This window comes from Pseudorca crassidens, chromosome 3 (assembly GCF_039906515.1).
Source record: "Pseudorca crassidens isolate mPseCra1 chromosome 3, mPseCra1.hap1, whole genome shotgun sequence".
NCBI lineage: Eukaryota > Metazoa > Chordata > Mammalia > Artiodactyla > Delphinidae > Pseudorca > Pseudorca crassidens.
Genome location: NC_090298.1, coordinates 59,509,450 through 59,527,980, shown reverse-complemented (window position 1 = coordinate 59,527,980; position 18,531 = coordinate 59,509,450). Strand labels below are relative to the sequence as shown.

Below are 18,531 nucleotides of genomic sequence, written 5' to 3'. Positions count from 1 at the left end.
GAAGAACACAGGAGATTCTGTATTTTCTGGAATTAGGTAGGTTAAAATGGATGTCCAGGCACAGACACATTGGGATGAATTAAAATTGATATCACATCTATAAGTCATTATATTTTCCCTGCATATCCTAGAGGCAAGATAAAGTATCTTCTGCATGTACCATTACTGTCCTCTTCGGTCTTTGTAGGCCTCTGGTAGAACTATGAAATCTCCCCAAGGTCAGGAGGAAGAGATAGGAAGACTTAAAGGACAGAATAAATCGTATCTCAGTATCATCCCTTACACAAATGAGAATGGGTACAGTTTTTATAAGAATGTATTTAAAGACATTCCACAGCATATTTATTGGGCATACATTGATAAGCACTGAAAATACAAAGATGAATAAAACCATGTACTCACAGAATCCAGAGTATATTTACTCCGTTGAACATAAGAATAAACTGGTTAATTTCTATATGCTTTCATCCTGATATCTTTAAATATATTTTACTTAGTGGTAGAAGATGATGAAGATGACTTTCCTACAACACGTTCTGATGGAGACTTCTTGCATAATACCAATGGCAATAAAGAAAAGGGTAAGTAGTAAAATTTTCCTCCTCAGTTTGGTAAAATACACTTTCTAAAGTTACATAATAACTAACTATATAACAAGAATAATTAATGGAATAGTTAAAATTTTTTTAAGCTGGAAAGCGAAATTTTTCTTCTAAGAAAAGACATGTAGGTAAAATATACATTCTGACGTTAAATAATCTGACAGCTCATCTGACAAAGACTTACTCTAAATTTTAGACATTGGCCTCTTTTTCAGCAGTATTTGGTAGAATCAGTTTCTAGTACTGAAAAAGCACTTCTTAGGGAGGAAACATTGTAATGGAACTTGAATGTTTCTTTAGAGTGTATTTCTCTCTGTTAATGTTCTTTTCTCTCTCCACTTGATAAACTGGTGTTACAAAGTATATAATCAGTGTTATTAAAGGAAAATTACTGAAATCACTGATTTCACAGCACAATTGTTTATAGACTCAGGAGCAAGGTGGTTTATTACATATATCAGTTTATTTCATATATCAGTTAATTGTTGCTCTGTTTATAAGGGCTCACTCATTAGATGGAATTCTTAATTGTTGATTGGGAACCTTTGTTTTACAACAACATGGATGAACCTGGAGGGCATTATGCTAAGAGAAATAAACCAAAGACAAATACTGCATGGTATCACTTATGTGTGGAATCTATGTATGGGGCAGGGGTGGGCAGGGAGGTTGTGACAGAAACTTGTGATTCATGGTCAGTGCTTTCTTTTAACATATCCTAAGAAAAAGCTGGCATGGATTCCTAAAACTTTTTTTAAGTTGCAAATAAGCAACTTTCTTTCTTCAGAATCACCGACAGAGAATAGACTGGTGGTTGCCAAGGGCGAGGTGGGGTGGGAGAGGGATGGATTGGGAGTTTGAGATTAGCAGATGCAAACTGGTATATATAGAATGGATAAACAACAAGGTCCTACTGTATAGCACAGGGAACCATATTCAGTATCCTGTGATTAAACCATAATGGAAAAGAATATGAAAAAGAATGTATATATATGTATAACTGAATCACTTTGCTGTACAGCAGTAATTAACACAACATTGTAAATCAACTATATTTCAATTAAAGAACAGAATTCCTTTCTTAATGTTGATGGAAATTAACTCTTGAAAATCATCATAGGTGGAAAGTATCTTTTTATGGCTAAGCTCTAGAAATAAGTTAGTCAGAAGCATTGAGTATAATCCGGTAAAGTGAACAGAGCATAGTCTTTAAATCTGGAACTACTTGATTGTAGTCTGGGATTAAGGTATTTTAGTCATCTCTCAGAAACAGGGTCTTAGTCCTAGATTGATCAACTGTTGGACGAGGGAAAAATAATACTCTGTTCTTGGGAGTGGTCATTGTAATGTTCTTACCATTAGGGCCATTATTAAAGATTAGGTCTAGATCAAATATTGTGATGTAACTATACTGAAGTTTTTTAAAATTTAGAACTAGTTTACCAACCTACTAGTAAATATGCCAGGAATAGGAATGGGGGTTATGCAGCGAAGACTAAAACAGGAGTAAAACTTCCAGATATTCTAAGATGAGAAGAAAGGCAATTAAAGTAATTTGAAGATTAGAGCAGAGGAGAAATTTTTGAATTAGAAAACACCTTCCTTAGTTAAAGACTTTTAAGAGTTCTAGATCACAGTGAAAGGAATGTTTCCTCAATCTTTTGTGAACAAACTTCTCATCTACCTCTATATAAGTTTTCTTCTGTTAAATTCTGTGCCATCTTTTAAAAATTATATTTCTAGAGACAAAAGGAGAGATTTTATGACAATAAAATACGTATTTGCATGTAACAACAGAGCCCCAAAATACATGAAGCAAAAACTGACCAAAGAGACAAGTCAATAGTAATAGTTTGAGACTTCAATAACCAACTTTCAATAATGAATAGAACAAGTAGGATAAAGATCAACAAGACAGTAAAATATTCGAATAGTCTAAATAAACAGACCTAGTAGACATTCACAGAACGCTCCACCTAACAATAGAAAAATATATATTCTTCTCAATTGTTCATGGAATATTCTTTATTATAGACCTTATGCTTGGCCACAAAACAGGCTTTAATTAGTTTAAAAGGACTGAAATCAAGTAAAGTATGTCCTCCGGCCACAGTGGAATGAAATTGGAAATTAATAACAGAAATTTGGGAAATTCAGAAATATGTAGAAATTAACACACTCATAAATAACCAGTGGATCAAAGACAAAAATCACCAAGGGCATTAGAAAATACTGTGAGGTGAATGAAAGCAGAAACACAAGATGCCACAACTTATGGGCTGCCACAGTACTTAGAGGGAAATTTGTAGGTGAAACACATTTATTATAAAGAAGAAAGAGAATTGAAAAACAATATAGAGAATCAATGAAACTTTAAGTTGATTCTTTGAAAAGCAAAGTTGACAAACTGTTAACTAAACTGATCAAGAAAAAAGGGGAGAAGACTCAACTTATTAAAATCAGGAATGAAAGGGAGGACATTACTGCTGCCCTTACAGGAATAAAAAAGATTATAGGGGGATGCTATGAACAGCTGTATGCCAACAAATTAGATAACTTAGATGAAATGGACAAAAGTCCTACAAAGACACCAACTGTTGAAACTATGTCGAGAAGACCTACAAAATCCAAATAGACCAATAATAAGTAAAGAGACACAATTAGTAAAAAAACTTCCCACAAAGAAAAGCCCAGGCTCCAGTGACTTCACTGGTAAATATTACTAAACATTTAAAGAAAAATTAATACCAGTTCTTCACAAATTCTTCCAAAAAGTAGAATAGGGGGAGCACTTCCTAACTAATCATTCTCTGAGGCCAGTTTTGCCTTGATAACCAGTATCTCTTAGTGCAACCCACAGTTAACATCACTTTTAATGGTGGAAGACTGAATGCTTTCCCCCTAAGATCAGGAACAAGACAACCTTGTTCCTAACTATTGTTCAACCTTGCCACTTGCGTTCAATAATGTATTAGAGATTCTACCTGGACAGCTGGGCAGGAAAAATAAATAAAAAGCATCCAGATTCAAAAGGGAGAATTAAAACTTTCTCTGTTTGAAGATGCCGTTATCTTACATAGAGAAAAATCATAAGGAATCCACTAGAAACCTATTAGGACTAATAAATTGAGACTGCAGTATATAAGATCAGTATACAAAAAGTCAGTTGTATTGTATTGGCCAAAAGGTTCATTCAGTTTTTTCTGTAAGAGGCTCTAGTAGCACTTAGTCAGCTTTAACGTCATTCAAAACAATTTTGTTAGATTGTATGTGACAGCTGGCATATCAGCGTGCATTTTAAAAAAGATTTATCAAAATTGGTGAAATTTTGTGTAGTCATTTTAATATTAAAGATGGAAGAAAAACAACATTTTCAGCATTTTATGCTGCATGTCAAGAAAGGTAAAAATGCAACTGAAACCCAAAAAATGATTTGTGCAGTGTATGGAGAAGGTGCTGTGACTGATCGAACACATCAGAAGTGGTTTGTGAAGTTTTGTGCTGGAGATTTCTCGCTGGACAATGCTCCATGGTAGGGTAGACCAGTTGAAGTTGATAGCAATCAAACTGAGACATTAATTTAGAACAGTCAACGTTATACCACATGGGTAATAGCCGACATACTGAAAATATTCAAATCAAGTGTTGAAAATCATTTGCACCAGCTTGGTTATGTGAATCACTTTGATGTTTGGGTTCCACATAAGTTAAGGAAAAAAAGACTTCTTGAACGTATTTCCACATGTGATTCTCTACTTAAATGTAATGAAAACAGTCCGTTTTTAAAACAAATTGTGATGGTGATGAAAAGTGGATACTGTACAATAATATGGAACGGAAGAGATTGTGGGGCAAGTGAAATGAACCACCACCAACCACACCAAAGGCTGGTCTTCATCCAAAGAATGTGATGTATATATGGTGGGATTGGAAGGGAGTCCTCTATTATGATCTCCTTTTGGACAACCAAACGATTAATTCCAACAAGTACTGCTCCCAATTAGACCAACTGAAAGCAGCATTCGATGAAAAGCATCCGGAATTAGTCAACAGAAAACGCATACTCTTCCATCGGGATAACCCAAGACTGCACATTTCTTTGATGACCAGGCAACAACTGTTACGGCTTGGGTGAGAAGTTCTGATTCATCCGCCATATTCACCAAACATTGCACCTTCGGATTTCCATTTATTTTGGTCTTTACAAAATTCACTTAATGGAAAAAATTTCTGTTCCCTGGAAGCTATAAAAGGCACCTGGAACAATTCTTTGCTCGAAAAGATAAAAAGTTTTGGGAAGATGGACTTACGGAGTTGCTTGAAAAATGGCAGAAGGTAGTGGAACAAAAGGGTGCATATGTTCAGTAAAGTTCATGGTAAAAGTGAAAAATTTGTCTTTTATTTTTACTTAAAAACTGAAGGCACTTTTTGGCCAACCCAGTATTTTTTATACACTAGAAATGAAGAATATGAAGATAAAGTTAAGGAAATAGTTTTGTTTATAACAGCATCAAAAAGGATTAAATACCTAGGAATAAATTTAACAAAAGAAGCACAAACCTTATATTATGAAGACCACAAAACATTATTGAAAAAATTAAAGAAGACCTAAATAGATGGAAAGATTTGCCCTGTTCATGGATCAGATGACTTAATATTGTTAAAAATTCAGTATTCCCCAAATTGACCTGTAGATTCAATCCAGTCTTTACCAAAATCCTAGGTAGGATTTTCGCACAAGTGGACAAGCTAATCCTAAAGTTCATATGGAAATACAAATGACCCAGAGTAGCTTCAACAGTCTTGAAAAAGAACAAAGTAGGAGGACTCACACTTTCAATTTCATAACTTACTACAAAAGCAACAGTAAAGTATAGTTCTGGCATAAGGAAAGATATATAGAACAGTGGAATAGAATTGAGAGTCTAGAAATAAACCCTCACATTTATAGTAAAATAAATGTGACTTTTCACAGGAGTGCCAAGACAACTCAGGAAAAAAGTCTTTTCAACAAATGGTGTTAGGCAGCTGGATATCCATATTTAAGGAATGAAGTTGAACCGCTACTTCACACAAACACAAAAATTAACTCAAAATGGATCAAAAACCTAATTAAAAGAGCTAGCACCATAAAACCTTAGAAGAAATATAGGAGTTAATCACCTTGAGCAAGGCAAAGCTTTCTTGATTTTTAGCAAAATTTTAAACTTTTGTGCTCAAGGAAACTATCAAAAAGTGAAAAGATAACCTACAAAATGGGAGAAAACATTTGCCAATCATTTATCTGGTAAGGGATTTGTATTTAAAATACATAAAGAACTCTTTATAACTCTATAATAGACAAATATCTCAGTTCAAAAATGGGCGAAGCATCTCAATAGACATTTTTCCAAAGAAGATATACAAATGGCCAGTGAGCACCTGAAAAGTTCCTCAACTCATTAGCCATCAGGAAAATGCAAATCAAAACCACAGTGAGACACCACTTCACACCTATTAGGCTGGCTGTAATCAGAAAGAAATACCATAACAAGGTGTAGCTGCTTTGGAAAACAGTGTGGCAGTTCCTCAACGTATTATACATGGTGTCACCATTGGACCTAGCAGTTCTACTCCTAGGTATATATTCAGGAGAAATGAAAACATACATCCATATAAAAAGTTGTACATGGATGTTCATTGCAGTATTATTCATAACAGTCAAAAAGTGGAAATAACCCAAACATCCATCCACTAACGAATAGATAAACAAAATGGAACATTTTTTAGCCATATGAAGGAATAACATACTTGACATGTGCTGTAACATGGATGAACCTTGAAAATATTATGCTAAGTGAAAGAAGCCAGTCACAGAAGACCACTCATTGTTACTTTATATGAAATATTCAGAGGCAAATCGTAGAGCAGAAACTGTATTAGTGGTTTCCTAGAACTGGGCAGTAGGGTTGGGGGAAATGGGAAGTGACTACTAATGTATGTGGGATTTGAGGGGATGGTTCATAAAAATGTCCTAAAGTTTGTGATGATGCTTGTACACTCTGTGAATATACTGAGAATCATTTAATTGTATGTGTTAATGAGTGAATTTTATGCTGTGAAAATTATATCTCAGTAAAGCTGGTATTTATAAAAAGACTAGGGAATTCCCTGGCAGTCCAGTGGTTAGGACCCTTGCTTTCACTGCCGAGGGCCTGGGTTCAATCCCTGGTCAGGGAACTAAGATCCCATAAGCTGTGTGGTGCAGCTAAATAAATAAATAAATAAATAAATAAATAAAATGTACACTTAAATTTTTTAAAAAGTGTAAATAAATTCACTGACTTAGTACTGTTCAATTTTTTGGCCTCTACTTTTTCTTGGGGGGAGGGGGGCACACCATGCAGCTTGTAGAATCTTAGTTCCATGACAAGGCATTGAACCTGGGCCCTCAGCAATGAAAGCACAGAGTCCTAACAACTGGACTGCCAGGGAACTCCCTGGCCTCTACTTTAGATTAAATCAATCTAAAGTCAGAAATTTCCTACCCCTAAACCCTTATTTCTAATGATTAATTGTATTAATTACATGTCAAAGATGGCTACTTGCATGGATTTTTTATATCTATTATATTTTCCAGTTGTTCCCATTTAACTATATTTTTAACCATATTTTCTAACCAATTTTGTAACTTGTATTCCAGTTTTGTAAATAATATACAAGAGCATATTGTCATCTACTATATAAAATAATGACAGTAAATATTAACTAATCTGTCAAATCAAGGTATACTCTTGATGAAACTCATTGAGAGGCAATTTAATGTTAATGGAACATGCATTACTCTATGAAACATGATTATCATCTTGTCCTTTTCTCCCACATAGTCTGTGTACAGATGCTCATACATTAATTGTCTAAATGAAGAAGTTGGACCAGCCACAGATCACTTTTCATTGTCTTTCAGCTCACAGATTTTTCATGTGAGAATATTTTAAATTTAGTTTTTTAGCCAACTGTATCTTACTTCGTTAGAATAATCATATCTATAATAGACCAGTAGTCCCAAACCAGTTGATTGTTGACCTTAGTACAATTAATAGCGTGGTCATAGTCTTAAGCCATGTTTCTTCTTTATCATAGTAGACAGGTGGGAGATTTAAACAAAGTTGCCATCCTGTATGTCCAGAAGGACACAGTCATTTGGAATATTTCAGGTGGGGAAATGAAAAAATCCTCACCACAGAAGCTCAGGAGTCCCCCTTAGGTTGCCTACTATTTAAATTAGTGTTTGGGAGTCTTAATGAAATGAAAGGATTACAAATCTCTTGGCTTCTGTCAGTATTTGTTTTTATTTTTGACATGTTGATGTTAGCTTCGGGGTTTCTTGATTTTCTGAATGTTACCACCTTTAAAAGAGTTTTGAACTGTATAATGTCAGTTCAACTAAAAGAACTATAGATTTGAATGATAATTTTAAGAGCTTAAGTACTTAAAAATCTAGATTTATAGATTATTTTATAATATCTTTCATCTCTGCCCTTCATAAGCATGGTTACATTCACATACTTTCAACTTCCTTTTGCTACAGTGTATCATTTTCCCAAAAGAAACTAAGGCATGCCACCTTGTCTCTTTAAGATCTTCTTTCCCTTGTGATCAGCTGAGACATTTAGATGAGTATACTCATCTAAAATTATTGAGTACTTTGGGGTTTTGCTTAAGTTTTTCCATCAAGATTAATGTAGTTCTACAAAATAAGTTATAAGATACTTAGAGCAAAAATCAAAGTAACCAGTACTTAGAGGAGCCCAGTGGATGACAAATTAAAATGAGGTTTTGTCTTCATGACCTTCATTTCCTAACAGATGTAACATGAGAGAAATTTATTTCAGAGACCTTACTCTGTTTGAGACACTTACTTTCAACTGTTTGAAAGTTTAAAAATCTGTTACATAACCCTTGTATCATTCTGAAAAGGATTTGAGGGTGACAGCTTCTGAAAGTAGTTAAGTGCAGCTGAGGAGGTACATTTCTAAAAGTTTTTTCAAAGACATTTTATGTTGGTCTTTCATCTTGTACTGACTGTATATAAATTAGCAAACAGCATGGAGGACCCATTATTACAATGGCACACATCCTCATATATAGGACACAGATGACTTTAAGTTTCTAAGTTGATTATTTAAAAAAATCGTAGTTTGTAATAAAACATCAGTCTTGGTAAGAATGGTAGAAAATAGTGATAGGAAGGATCTTCAGAAAATACCAGAAAAAGAAAATAGGTTTTAAAACAACTTTACTGAGATATAATTAACACGCCGTAAACTACATATTTAAAGTGTACAGTTTGGTAAGTTTTGATATTATCAAGAAGCTGTCACCACAATCAAGACCATTATTATGTTCATCGCCCTCAAAAGTTTCTTCCATCCCTTTTGTCTTCCCTTCCTCCCTCCATTCTCAAACAACCACTGATTTTTCTGTCACTATAGATTAGTTTGCATTTTCTAGAATTTAATGTAAATGAACTCAGTGTTTTTGCCTGATCGCTTTCTCAGTTTGAGATTTCTCATTGTTGTTGTACGTATCAGTATTTAATTTCTTTTCATTGCTGAGTAGTGTTCCCTTGTATAGATAACAACCACAGTTTCTTCAACCCATTCGTCTATTGGTGGACATTTGGGTTGTTTACAGTTTGGGGCTATTATAAATAATGTTGCTGTGAACATTCACATACAAGTTTCTTTTATGTACGTATACTTTATTTCTTTGGGCTAAATACCCAGAGGTGGAGTGGTTGAATCATATGGTAGGTATGTATTTAACCTTTTAAAAATCTTCCAAGCTGCATTTCACCAGTCATATTTATGAGAGTTCAAGTTCATCCAAACCCCCACTAACACTTGACGTGGTCAGTCTTTTAAAATTTTAGTCTTCTAATAGATGTGTAGTGGTACTCACTGTAGTTTTAATTTGCTTTTCCCTAGTAACTAATAGTATTGAGCATCTTTTCATCTGCTTATTTGCCATCCTGATCTCTTCTTTAGTGAAATGTGTGTTCAATTCTTTGGTTCAGTTTTTAATTGGGTTATATGTTTCCTTATTGTTGAGTTTGAGATTACTATATTTTGCATATTATAATACAGAATATGCCTATATTAATGTATAGATAGATAAAGGATATGTCCTTTATCATACATATTCTGTGCAAAGGTTTTCTCCCAGTCTGTGGCTTGTCTCTTCATTCTTTTTTTAAAAAATTTTAAAATAGATATTACATGTATTTAAGGTGTCCAATATGATGATTTGGTGTACATGATGAAATGATTACTGCAGTCAAGCTAATTAATGTATCTCTTCACAGTTACCATTATTTTATTAACTGTAGGTTAGCTCTCTAGACTGACTTATCCTACATAACTGTAACTCTCCTTCTTTTAACAATGCCTTCAAGAGGAGAAACTTTAAATTTTGATGAAGTTTAGTTTGTCAGCTCTTATGGATTGTGCCTTTGCTGTCGTATCTACATATGAGTTTTTAAAGTTTAAAGTATCATTATTTCATTTAAAGAGTTCTATTGAAAAGGTTTCTTATTAACTATAGTATAAGATATTATGCTCTCTTATTTGTATCTTATGAGTTTTAAGATTTTTCATTTAATTCAAAGACTAACTTTGAATTAAAATTATAATATGTAAACAGAAGAACTGTTCAATGTGTGCATTGGTCCCCAAATTATATTTGGACATTTATTTAAATTTTAACATATTACTTTATTCATTTTCGCAGTTTCTTTTCAGATATTTGTTAAATTCAGGATTTCTCAAAATGTAAGGTAGTTCTTGCCATAATTAGGTCTCACTCTAGGCTGTCTTGAGTGTTATTATTAAAGTATTATTCCACCTACCAGTTTCTTCACTGGGTGCAGCATAGCAAATAGATTTCAGGAAACAGAATGCAGAAAAAAGGACTTGAGAGTACATATGCTGTCACAGGCCTCTTTGCTCATAGAGATGGATACAAATTTTAAAATGTTGGCCAACAGGAAGGAAATTACAGTTTGAAAGTCTGCTCTGTTGTGATAGTTTTCTAAAAATTTTCTAATTTTAAGTTGTGCTGAGGAATGATTTCTTTGTTAAAAAGATTTTTAGTGAATAATTTTTTTTTCAGTATTTCCACATGTAACACCAAAAGGAATTAATGGTATAGACTTTAAAGGGGAGGCGATAACTTTTAAAGCAACTACTGCTGGAATCCTTGCTACACTTTCTCATTGTATTGAACTAATGGTAAAACGTGAGGACAGCTGGCAAAAGAGACTGGATAAGGTAAGATTTGTTTTTCTTCTTTGTAAAAAATAGTCAGATTTTGTTTGTTTATATACTGATCGAACATTTAAACCAAACTAACTTCTTAGGGAAAAATCTATTGGATTGAGAGAAGTAGCAGGTGGTACTATTCCTCTGAAACTTTGTGAGCATCTTAAACTCATTTTTCTAATGAGATTCACCAGTTATGTATTTGGTTACTGTACAATATGCATTCTTCATTGGATTTTAACATAAAAGTTTTTGTAATGGTAACAGTAATGCTTTGGAGTAGAAGTAATGAACCATTTGACATTTCCTAGCTTTATTGTATAATACATGAAACTGTACTTAAGTTATATGAACTACTAAAAACACCAATTTATAAAGTTAAATATTAACTTATTGCATTCATGGCCATGTATGTTTTCCAAGGTCATTGTGATATCCTTTAACACACATTTTGTTATTCCTTGAACATTTGCCTTATGTTCACCTTTCCCACCTTTGTTTAAACTGCAGCACTGATAATAATAATATGAATCTTCAGTTGCGAGTGTGAAGTAGAATTTGGCTCAGTGAATTCATTTAGTAGGAAAACGTTTGTTTATAGTTTAACATCAATAAAATCTTAGAACCAAAGCATACCTTAGAGAATTTAGTCCAATGCCATCATTTTATAGAAGCAGCAGCTGAGGCCCAGAGACTTGTCTAGAGGTGTTAAGTAGCAGAATAAGAAGAATTTTACTCTTCTATATTTCAGCTCTGGATATCAGGGCAGACATCAATCAGAATCTTATCATTCATTAATGAGTCATATTGCTTGTGGAATTTGGAGGTCTTATCAATGTGAACAGAACACTAAGGAAAGCAATGTCATCATTGATGTAATAGCAGAATGGCTACAGGATTTAAACAGCACTGTATGTTTAAGAAGGTCCCCATGTTTAAAGAAAAGAGAATTGGTCAGAATTCTTACGTGCATGTGAGAGTAAGCCAGGTTGACTAGCAATATGTATTCTTTTAAAACAAGCAATGAAAATGTCCATTTAAGGTACACGCAGATACTTCATTATTATTTTGGAGTAGAACTGTTAACATTGTCATAGATTTCAATTTTGGATCAAATTCAATTTTTAGAAGATTCTCTGTTCACACAAAAAAATAACACAGAAAACAGGACAATCCCTTAAATCCATTAGACTAATTGTTCAGGAGAATCATTCAACTTATCCAGATTAGCTTATTCAAAACTTTTTGGCAACTTTCTCTTAAGCTCCCCTCTCTTCAGTCTACTTATCCTTCACTAAAGGATCATCATCTCTAGTCATATGCTCTAACCACACTGCCTTAAAAAATTCATTGAAAATAAGACATGGCTTCCCCATCTTTTTGTCAATCAGATTTCTTATTTGAAAGGGATGTGTACTTGCAGTTGTCTTCAATGTTGGTAATCTTATCCATTCTCTTTCTTTATTGGGTAGCAACAAGTAGACTATACCAAAGGATCTGTGAAAAAACAGTTTTGTTAGACCACATTTAACCAAATAACAGTCACAAAAGATAGTAGTATTAATTGAAATCTGCAAATGGCTGTAATTTGTAATCCTTTTACAGGTCTATCTGATGTCAAATCTTATTTACCTTTTCCACCATAATTTTCTTCTCAAGGTTGATATAGGCTCCTAGTTACATTTTACAGGAAATGTAAGTCCGTGTGTGCATACACAGTATATACATATATATTCAATGTGTGTGTATATACATGTGTGTATATATACATATGTGTATGTGCATACATACATGTATATATACACACGCTGTAAAGATTAGGAAGTTCTTGAATAGAGAGAGTTGTTTATCAACAAACATGTCTTTTAGGTAATTCATATAATTGAGGAGGAAAATACAGTGTTAACAATATGGTTTACTTGAAATTGTTGTTTTATTCAAGAAGTATTTATATGCTTGTTGTGTGCTAGACTCTAAGCTAGAAATGAGAAAACAGTAGTGTACAGGAAACCATTTTTCAAGGAGCTAAAAATCTAATGAGAGTGATTAAGTAGGTGATAGGTGATATAATAATAGCTATTTAATAGCTGTGTACCTTTTATGTAGATTTCTAATATATGTTTATGTATATAATAGATATACACATACAATAGATGTGTATAACATACAAATCTCTAATAGTTCTCTGATTTTATGTTTAATAGCTCTTATGTACATTTCTAACGTCATTTCCATTGTTCTTACAGCTAAATGATTGAATATTCTTAGTTACCTATAAAAATAATTCTTTCTTTTCTAGAAGAAGTGTACTTAATTTTTAGCCAGTCGTGTCCAGGAAGACCAAAAATTCTAAGATTAAACAAATTTTAGTTGTTAAGAATGTTAATAAGAAAAAAATTATTCATTGAAGATGTTTGCTTATATTAGTGGATTTACAAGTGTGTAATTTCACGTTTTTTCGCTTTCCTTGAAATCATTTTAATATTATTGCTGTGTTGTGTGTTTTTGTTTTGTTCATTTTTTTAAATTAAGGTTTAACATATATACAGTGAAGTATACCAATCTTAAGTGTACTGCTTGATGAGTGTTATACACATGTATACTTCCCTGTAACCACCACTCAAATCAAGATGTAGAACTTTTATAGCACCTCGGAAGGTTTCTTCATGCCCCTTCCTAGTCCATGCTGTACCAGTACCTCAAGAAGTGACCACAGTTTTAACTTATACAGTCATAGATTAGTTTTGCCTGTTCTTGAACAGCATGTAAATGGAATCATACAAAATATACTCGTGTGTCTGGCTCGCTCCTCCGCCCCCTCAACACTGACTGTGAAGTTCATTCATCTTGTAACTTTTAGTGGTAGTTTATTATTTTTTATTGTTGTATAGTATTATTGCTGTATGCTGTTCATTGTGTAATGAATTTTCATTGTATGACTTCAATTTGTTTTTTCCTTTTTCCTGCTGATGGACATTTAACTTTTTATATTTTGGCTGTTGTGAATAAAGCTGCTGTGAGCATTCTTGTACGTATCTTTTGGTGGATATATGCACTCTTTTCTCTTGGGCACATACCAAGCAGTAAAATTATCTATTCACGAGGTATATGCTTAGCTTTAGTGGGTAGAGGCAAACAATTTTCCAAAGTGGTTATATCAGTTTATATTCCCAGCAGCAGTAGATGAGAATTCCAGTTGCTCTTCACCCTTGACAACACTTGGTATTGTCATTTTTTTTGTGGGTGATTTTTTGTGTTTTTAAATTTTAGCCATTCTGATGGGTCTGTAGTCCTGTTTTCTCTTCAATACACAAAAATCAGTTAGTCTTTGGGCCTACTGAACTAATTCATTGATTTGCACTAGCTTAATTCAGGTAGGGTTTTTAGAAGTAGTTAAGCTCTGGGTGAGTTCGGTGTGGACTTTAATTTAGCCCTTTAAATATTTGAGGTGAGGGAATAAAGGCATTAGGTTCTTTATAAGCTTGTAGGGCTTTAATATCACATTTGACTCATTGTAGTCCATTGTTGTAAAAAAAAGTTTGAGGTTGGTGTCAAGGCCAGCCTTTTTACATTTTGTCCTTGGATCTTTGCGCAAACTCTTAGAGCCATAGAACCTGTCTATAAAAGGAGAAGGTTAAAGTAGAAATCTAAGCTCTTTTTCAGCTCTAAAATAATTTTAACCAGCAGTTGGAAAGTATAAGAAAGGTATCTTTCTTTAGAATATCTTTTTGCATTTATTGATTCTACCAATAATTGAGTTATTTTCTTCCTGGCATCCATTACTTGACTTTTTGTCTGTAACAAAATTAATTTAGCTCCTACTGGGGGAAACAAACACGTGAATATATATTGTAGGCATTTCTCTGGTGCTAATTTATCCTTTTTTTTTTTGGTTTTTTGAAGTGTAGACACTTTGGTAGTTACTTAATCCATTTAAATATATAACCTACCTATAAGGCGATCTTAGTGGTATTTTAAATGGTAGCTTGTATGTGATATATGGCCCAGAAAAAAGTGTTTTCTTGGGCAGAAGAATACTCATTTTTCACAGAAGTGGAGTTATTTTGGGGCCAAGTTATAAAATTTTGATGAAATGTAGAGAAAATCCCACTTGACATGATAAATTTTTCACTTGCTTTTCTTTTTTTAAATAGGAAAGTGAGAAGAGAAGAAGAATAGAGGAAGCATACAAAAATGCCATGACAGAACTTAAGAAAAAATCTCACTTTGGAGGACCAGATTATGAGGTATGAAGTTATGTTTTTGGTCTTAGAGAAACATGTAGCAGATATATATATATGTATTTATATATATGTATATGTGTATATATATATATATCACAAAAGTGATTAATTTTTACATAATACTTTACTTTTAAATGTTTTGAATATTTCATAATGTATCTATACTAGGCTTACCCTGAAACAGAATTTTTTCTTTTTCACCTACAAAGCTTTAAAGGGCTTTAAAAGACTTATTACTAAGGCCTTCTACTTTATAGGACAAATTTTTGTCTCCCCTGTTAGGGTGATACTTACTGATATTACATTCTAATTCTTTTTTTCTTTAATTTTATTATTTGAAATCTATAGATGGTTTATTTTATTTTATTTTTTGGCCACTCCATGAGGCATGCGGGATCTTAGTTCCCTGACCAGGCATCGAACCTGTTACCCCTGCATTGGGAATGCGGAGTCTTAACCACTGGACCACCAGGAAAGTCCCTAACTTTTTTTTTTTTAAAAAAAAAAAACAAACAAAAGCAACCTACAGAGGAAAAACCTGAGAACTTTACAGGTGAAAGATTTTAGGCTGTGCTGTATACTGTGAGGTCTTCTCCATAGCAAAGCATGAACTGTTCAAATTGCCATGCCTTTATGTTTGGAAAATGTCGGAAACCAGCTTCTTTTCCCTGTTGGTTATTTGTTAAGCAGTTAGTAAAATCTGCCTCTCCATATACAAACACATACAGGAGTGGCAAGGAGTATCGTTGACATAGAAGAAGAATGGTAAAAAAGTTAGACTGTATTTAAGAAAGCAGAAGAAAAATTTCCTGCCATTTTTATTCTAGAAAGGAAAAAATAAGACCTGCTATTGACAATATTTTTTACGTTGGAATTGATTTCCAACTGTGAAAATCCATAGTATGAGACTTGAGCGGTAATTTTATTTTATTTATTTTTAAAATGTATTTATTTTTAATAGATCTTTATTGGAGTATAATTGCTTCACAATACTGTGTTAGTTTCTGTTGTACAACAAAGTGAATCAACCATATGCATACATATGTCCCCATATCCCCTCCCTCCCATGCTCCCTATTGCACCCCTCTAGGCCATCGCAAAGCACCAAGCTGATCTCCCTGTGCTATGCTGCTGCTTCCCGCTAGCTAACTATTTTACATTCGGTAGTGTATATATGTCGATGCTACTCTCACTTCTCCCCATCTTCCCCCTCCCACCCCATGTCCTCAAGTCCATTCTCTATGTATACATCTTTATTCCTGCCCTGAAACTAGGTTCATCAGTACCCTTTTTTTTTTTTTTACATTCCATATATGTGCATTAGAATACGGTATTTGTTTTTCTCTTTCTGACTTACTTCACTCTGTATGACAGACTCTAGGTCCATCCACCTAACTACAAATAACTCAATTTCATTCCTTTTTATAGCTAAGTAATACTCTATTGTATATATGTGCCACATCTTCTTTATCCATTCATCTGTCGGTGGACATTTAGGTTGCTTCCATGTCCTGACTATTGTAAATAGTGCTGCAGTGAATATTGTGGCACATGTCTCTTTTGGAATTATGGTTTTCTCAGGGTATATGCCCAGTAGTGGGATTGCGGGGTCATATGGTAGTTCTGTTTTTAGTTTTTCAAGGAACCTCCATACTGTTTTCAATAGTTGTATCAATTTACATTCCCACCAACAGTGCAGGAGGGTTCCCTTTTCACCACACACTTTCCAGCATTCTTTGTTTCTAGATTTTTTGATATTAGCCATTCTGACTGGTGTGAGGTGATACCTCATTGTAGTTTTGATTTGCATTTCTCTAATAATTAGTGATGTTGAGCATCTTTTCATATGCCCCTTGGCCATCTGTATGTCTTCCTTGGTGAAATGTCTATTTAGATCTTCCGCCCAGTTGTTAATTGGGTTGTTTGTTTATTTTCATATTGAGCTCCGTGAACTGTTTGTATGTTTTGGAGATTAATCCTTTGTTGTTTCATTTGCAAATATTTTCTCCCATTCTGAGGGTTGTCTTTTTGTCTTGTTTATGGTTTCCTTTGCTGGGCAAAACTTTGAAGTTTAATTAAGTCACATTTGTTTATTTTTATTTTATTTACTCTAGGAGGTGGGTCAAGAAAGATCTTGCTGTGGTTTACGTTAAAGCGTGTTTTTCCTGTGTTTTCCTCTAAGAGTTTTATAGTGTCTGGTTTTACATTTAGGTCTTTCATCCATTTGGAGTTTATTTTTATGTATGGTGTTAGGTAGTGTTTTAATTTCATTCTTTTACATGTAGCTGTCCAGTTTTCCCAGCACCACGTATTGAAGAGGCTATCCTTTCTCCATTGTATGTTCTTACCTCCCTGGTCATAAATTAGGTGACCATATGTGCATGGGTTTATCTCTGGGCATTCTATCCTGTACCATTGATCTATATTTCTGTTTCTGTGCCAGTACCATACTGTCTTGATTACTGTAGCTTTGTGGTATAGTTTGATGTAAGGGAGCCTGATTCCTCCAGCTCCGTTTTTCTTTCTCAAGATTGCTTTGGCTATTTGGGGTCTTTAGTGTTTCCATACGAATTGTAAAATTTTTTGTTCTAATTTTGTGAAGAATGCCATTGGTAGTTTGATAGGGATTTCATTGAATCTGTAGATTGCTTTGGGTCATATAGTCATTTTCACAGTATTGATTCTTCCAATCCAAGAACATGATATATTTCTCTCTGTTTATGTCATCTTTGATTTCTTTCATCAGTGTTTTATAGTTTTCTGAGTACAAGTCTTTCACCTCCTTAGGCAGGTTTATTCCTAGGTATTTTATTCTTTTTGGGGGGATGGTAAATGGGATTCTTTCCTCAATTTCTCTTTCTGATTTTTCATTGTTGGTATATAGGAGTGCCAGGAATTTCTGTGCATTAATTTTGTATCCTGCAACCTTACCAAATTCATTGATTAGTTCTAGTAGTTTTCTGGTGGCATCTTTAGGATTATCTATGTGTAGTATCATGTCATCCGCAAACAGTGGCAGGTTTACTTCTTCTTTTCCAATTTGTATTCCTTTTCTTTCTTTTTCTTCTCTGATTGCCGTGGTAGGACTTCCAAAACTATGTTGAACAAGAGTGGCAAGAATGGACATCCTTGTCTTATTCCTGATCTTAGAGGAAATGCTTTCAGTTTTTCACCACTGAGTATGATGCTTGCTGTGGGTTTGTCATATATGGCCTTTATTATGTTGAGGTAGGTTCCCTCTGTGCCCATTTTCTGGAGAGTTTTTATCATAAATGGGTGTTGAATTTTGTCAGAAGCTTTTTCTGCATCTACTGAGATGATCATATGGTTTTTATTCCTTAATTTGTTAATATGGTGTATCACATTGATTGATTTGCATATATT

General features: G+C 33.8%; 1 protein-coding gene across 2 annotated transcripts in view; it reads left to right on the top strand.

Annotated features, from left to right (window-relative positions):
- CERT1 (ceramide transporter 1) overlaps positions 1–18,531 on the top strand; it is a 128,861-nt gene that overhangs the window by 61,826 nt on the left and 48,504 nt on the right. For both annotated transcript variants that reach the window (XM_067731032.1, XM_067731031.1), the window contains 3 exons: positions 498–581; positions 10,755–10,912; positions 15,058–15,150. In XM_067731032.1, coding sequence (XP_067587133.1) covers positions 498–581; positions 10,755–10,912; positions 15,058–15,150 — 335 coding nt within the window. The remainder of the gene's footprint in view (positions 1–497; positions 582–10,754; positions 10,913–15,057; positions 15,151–18,531) is intronic.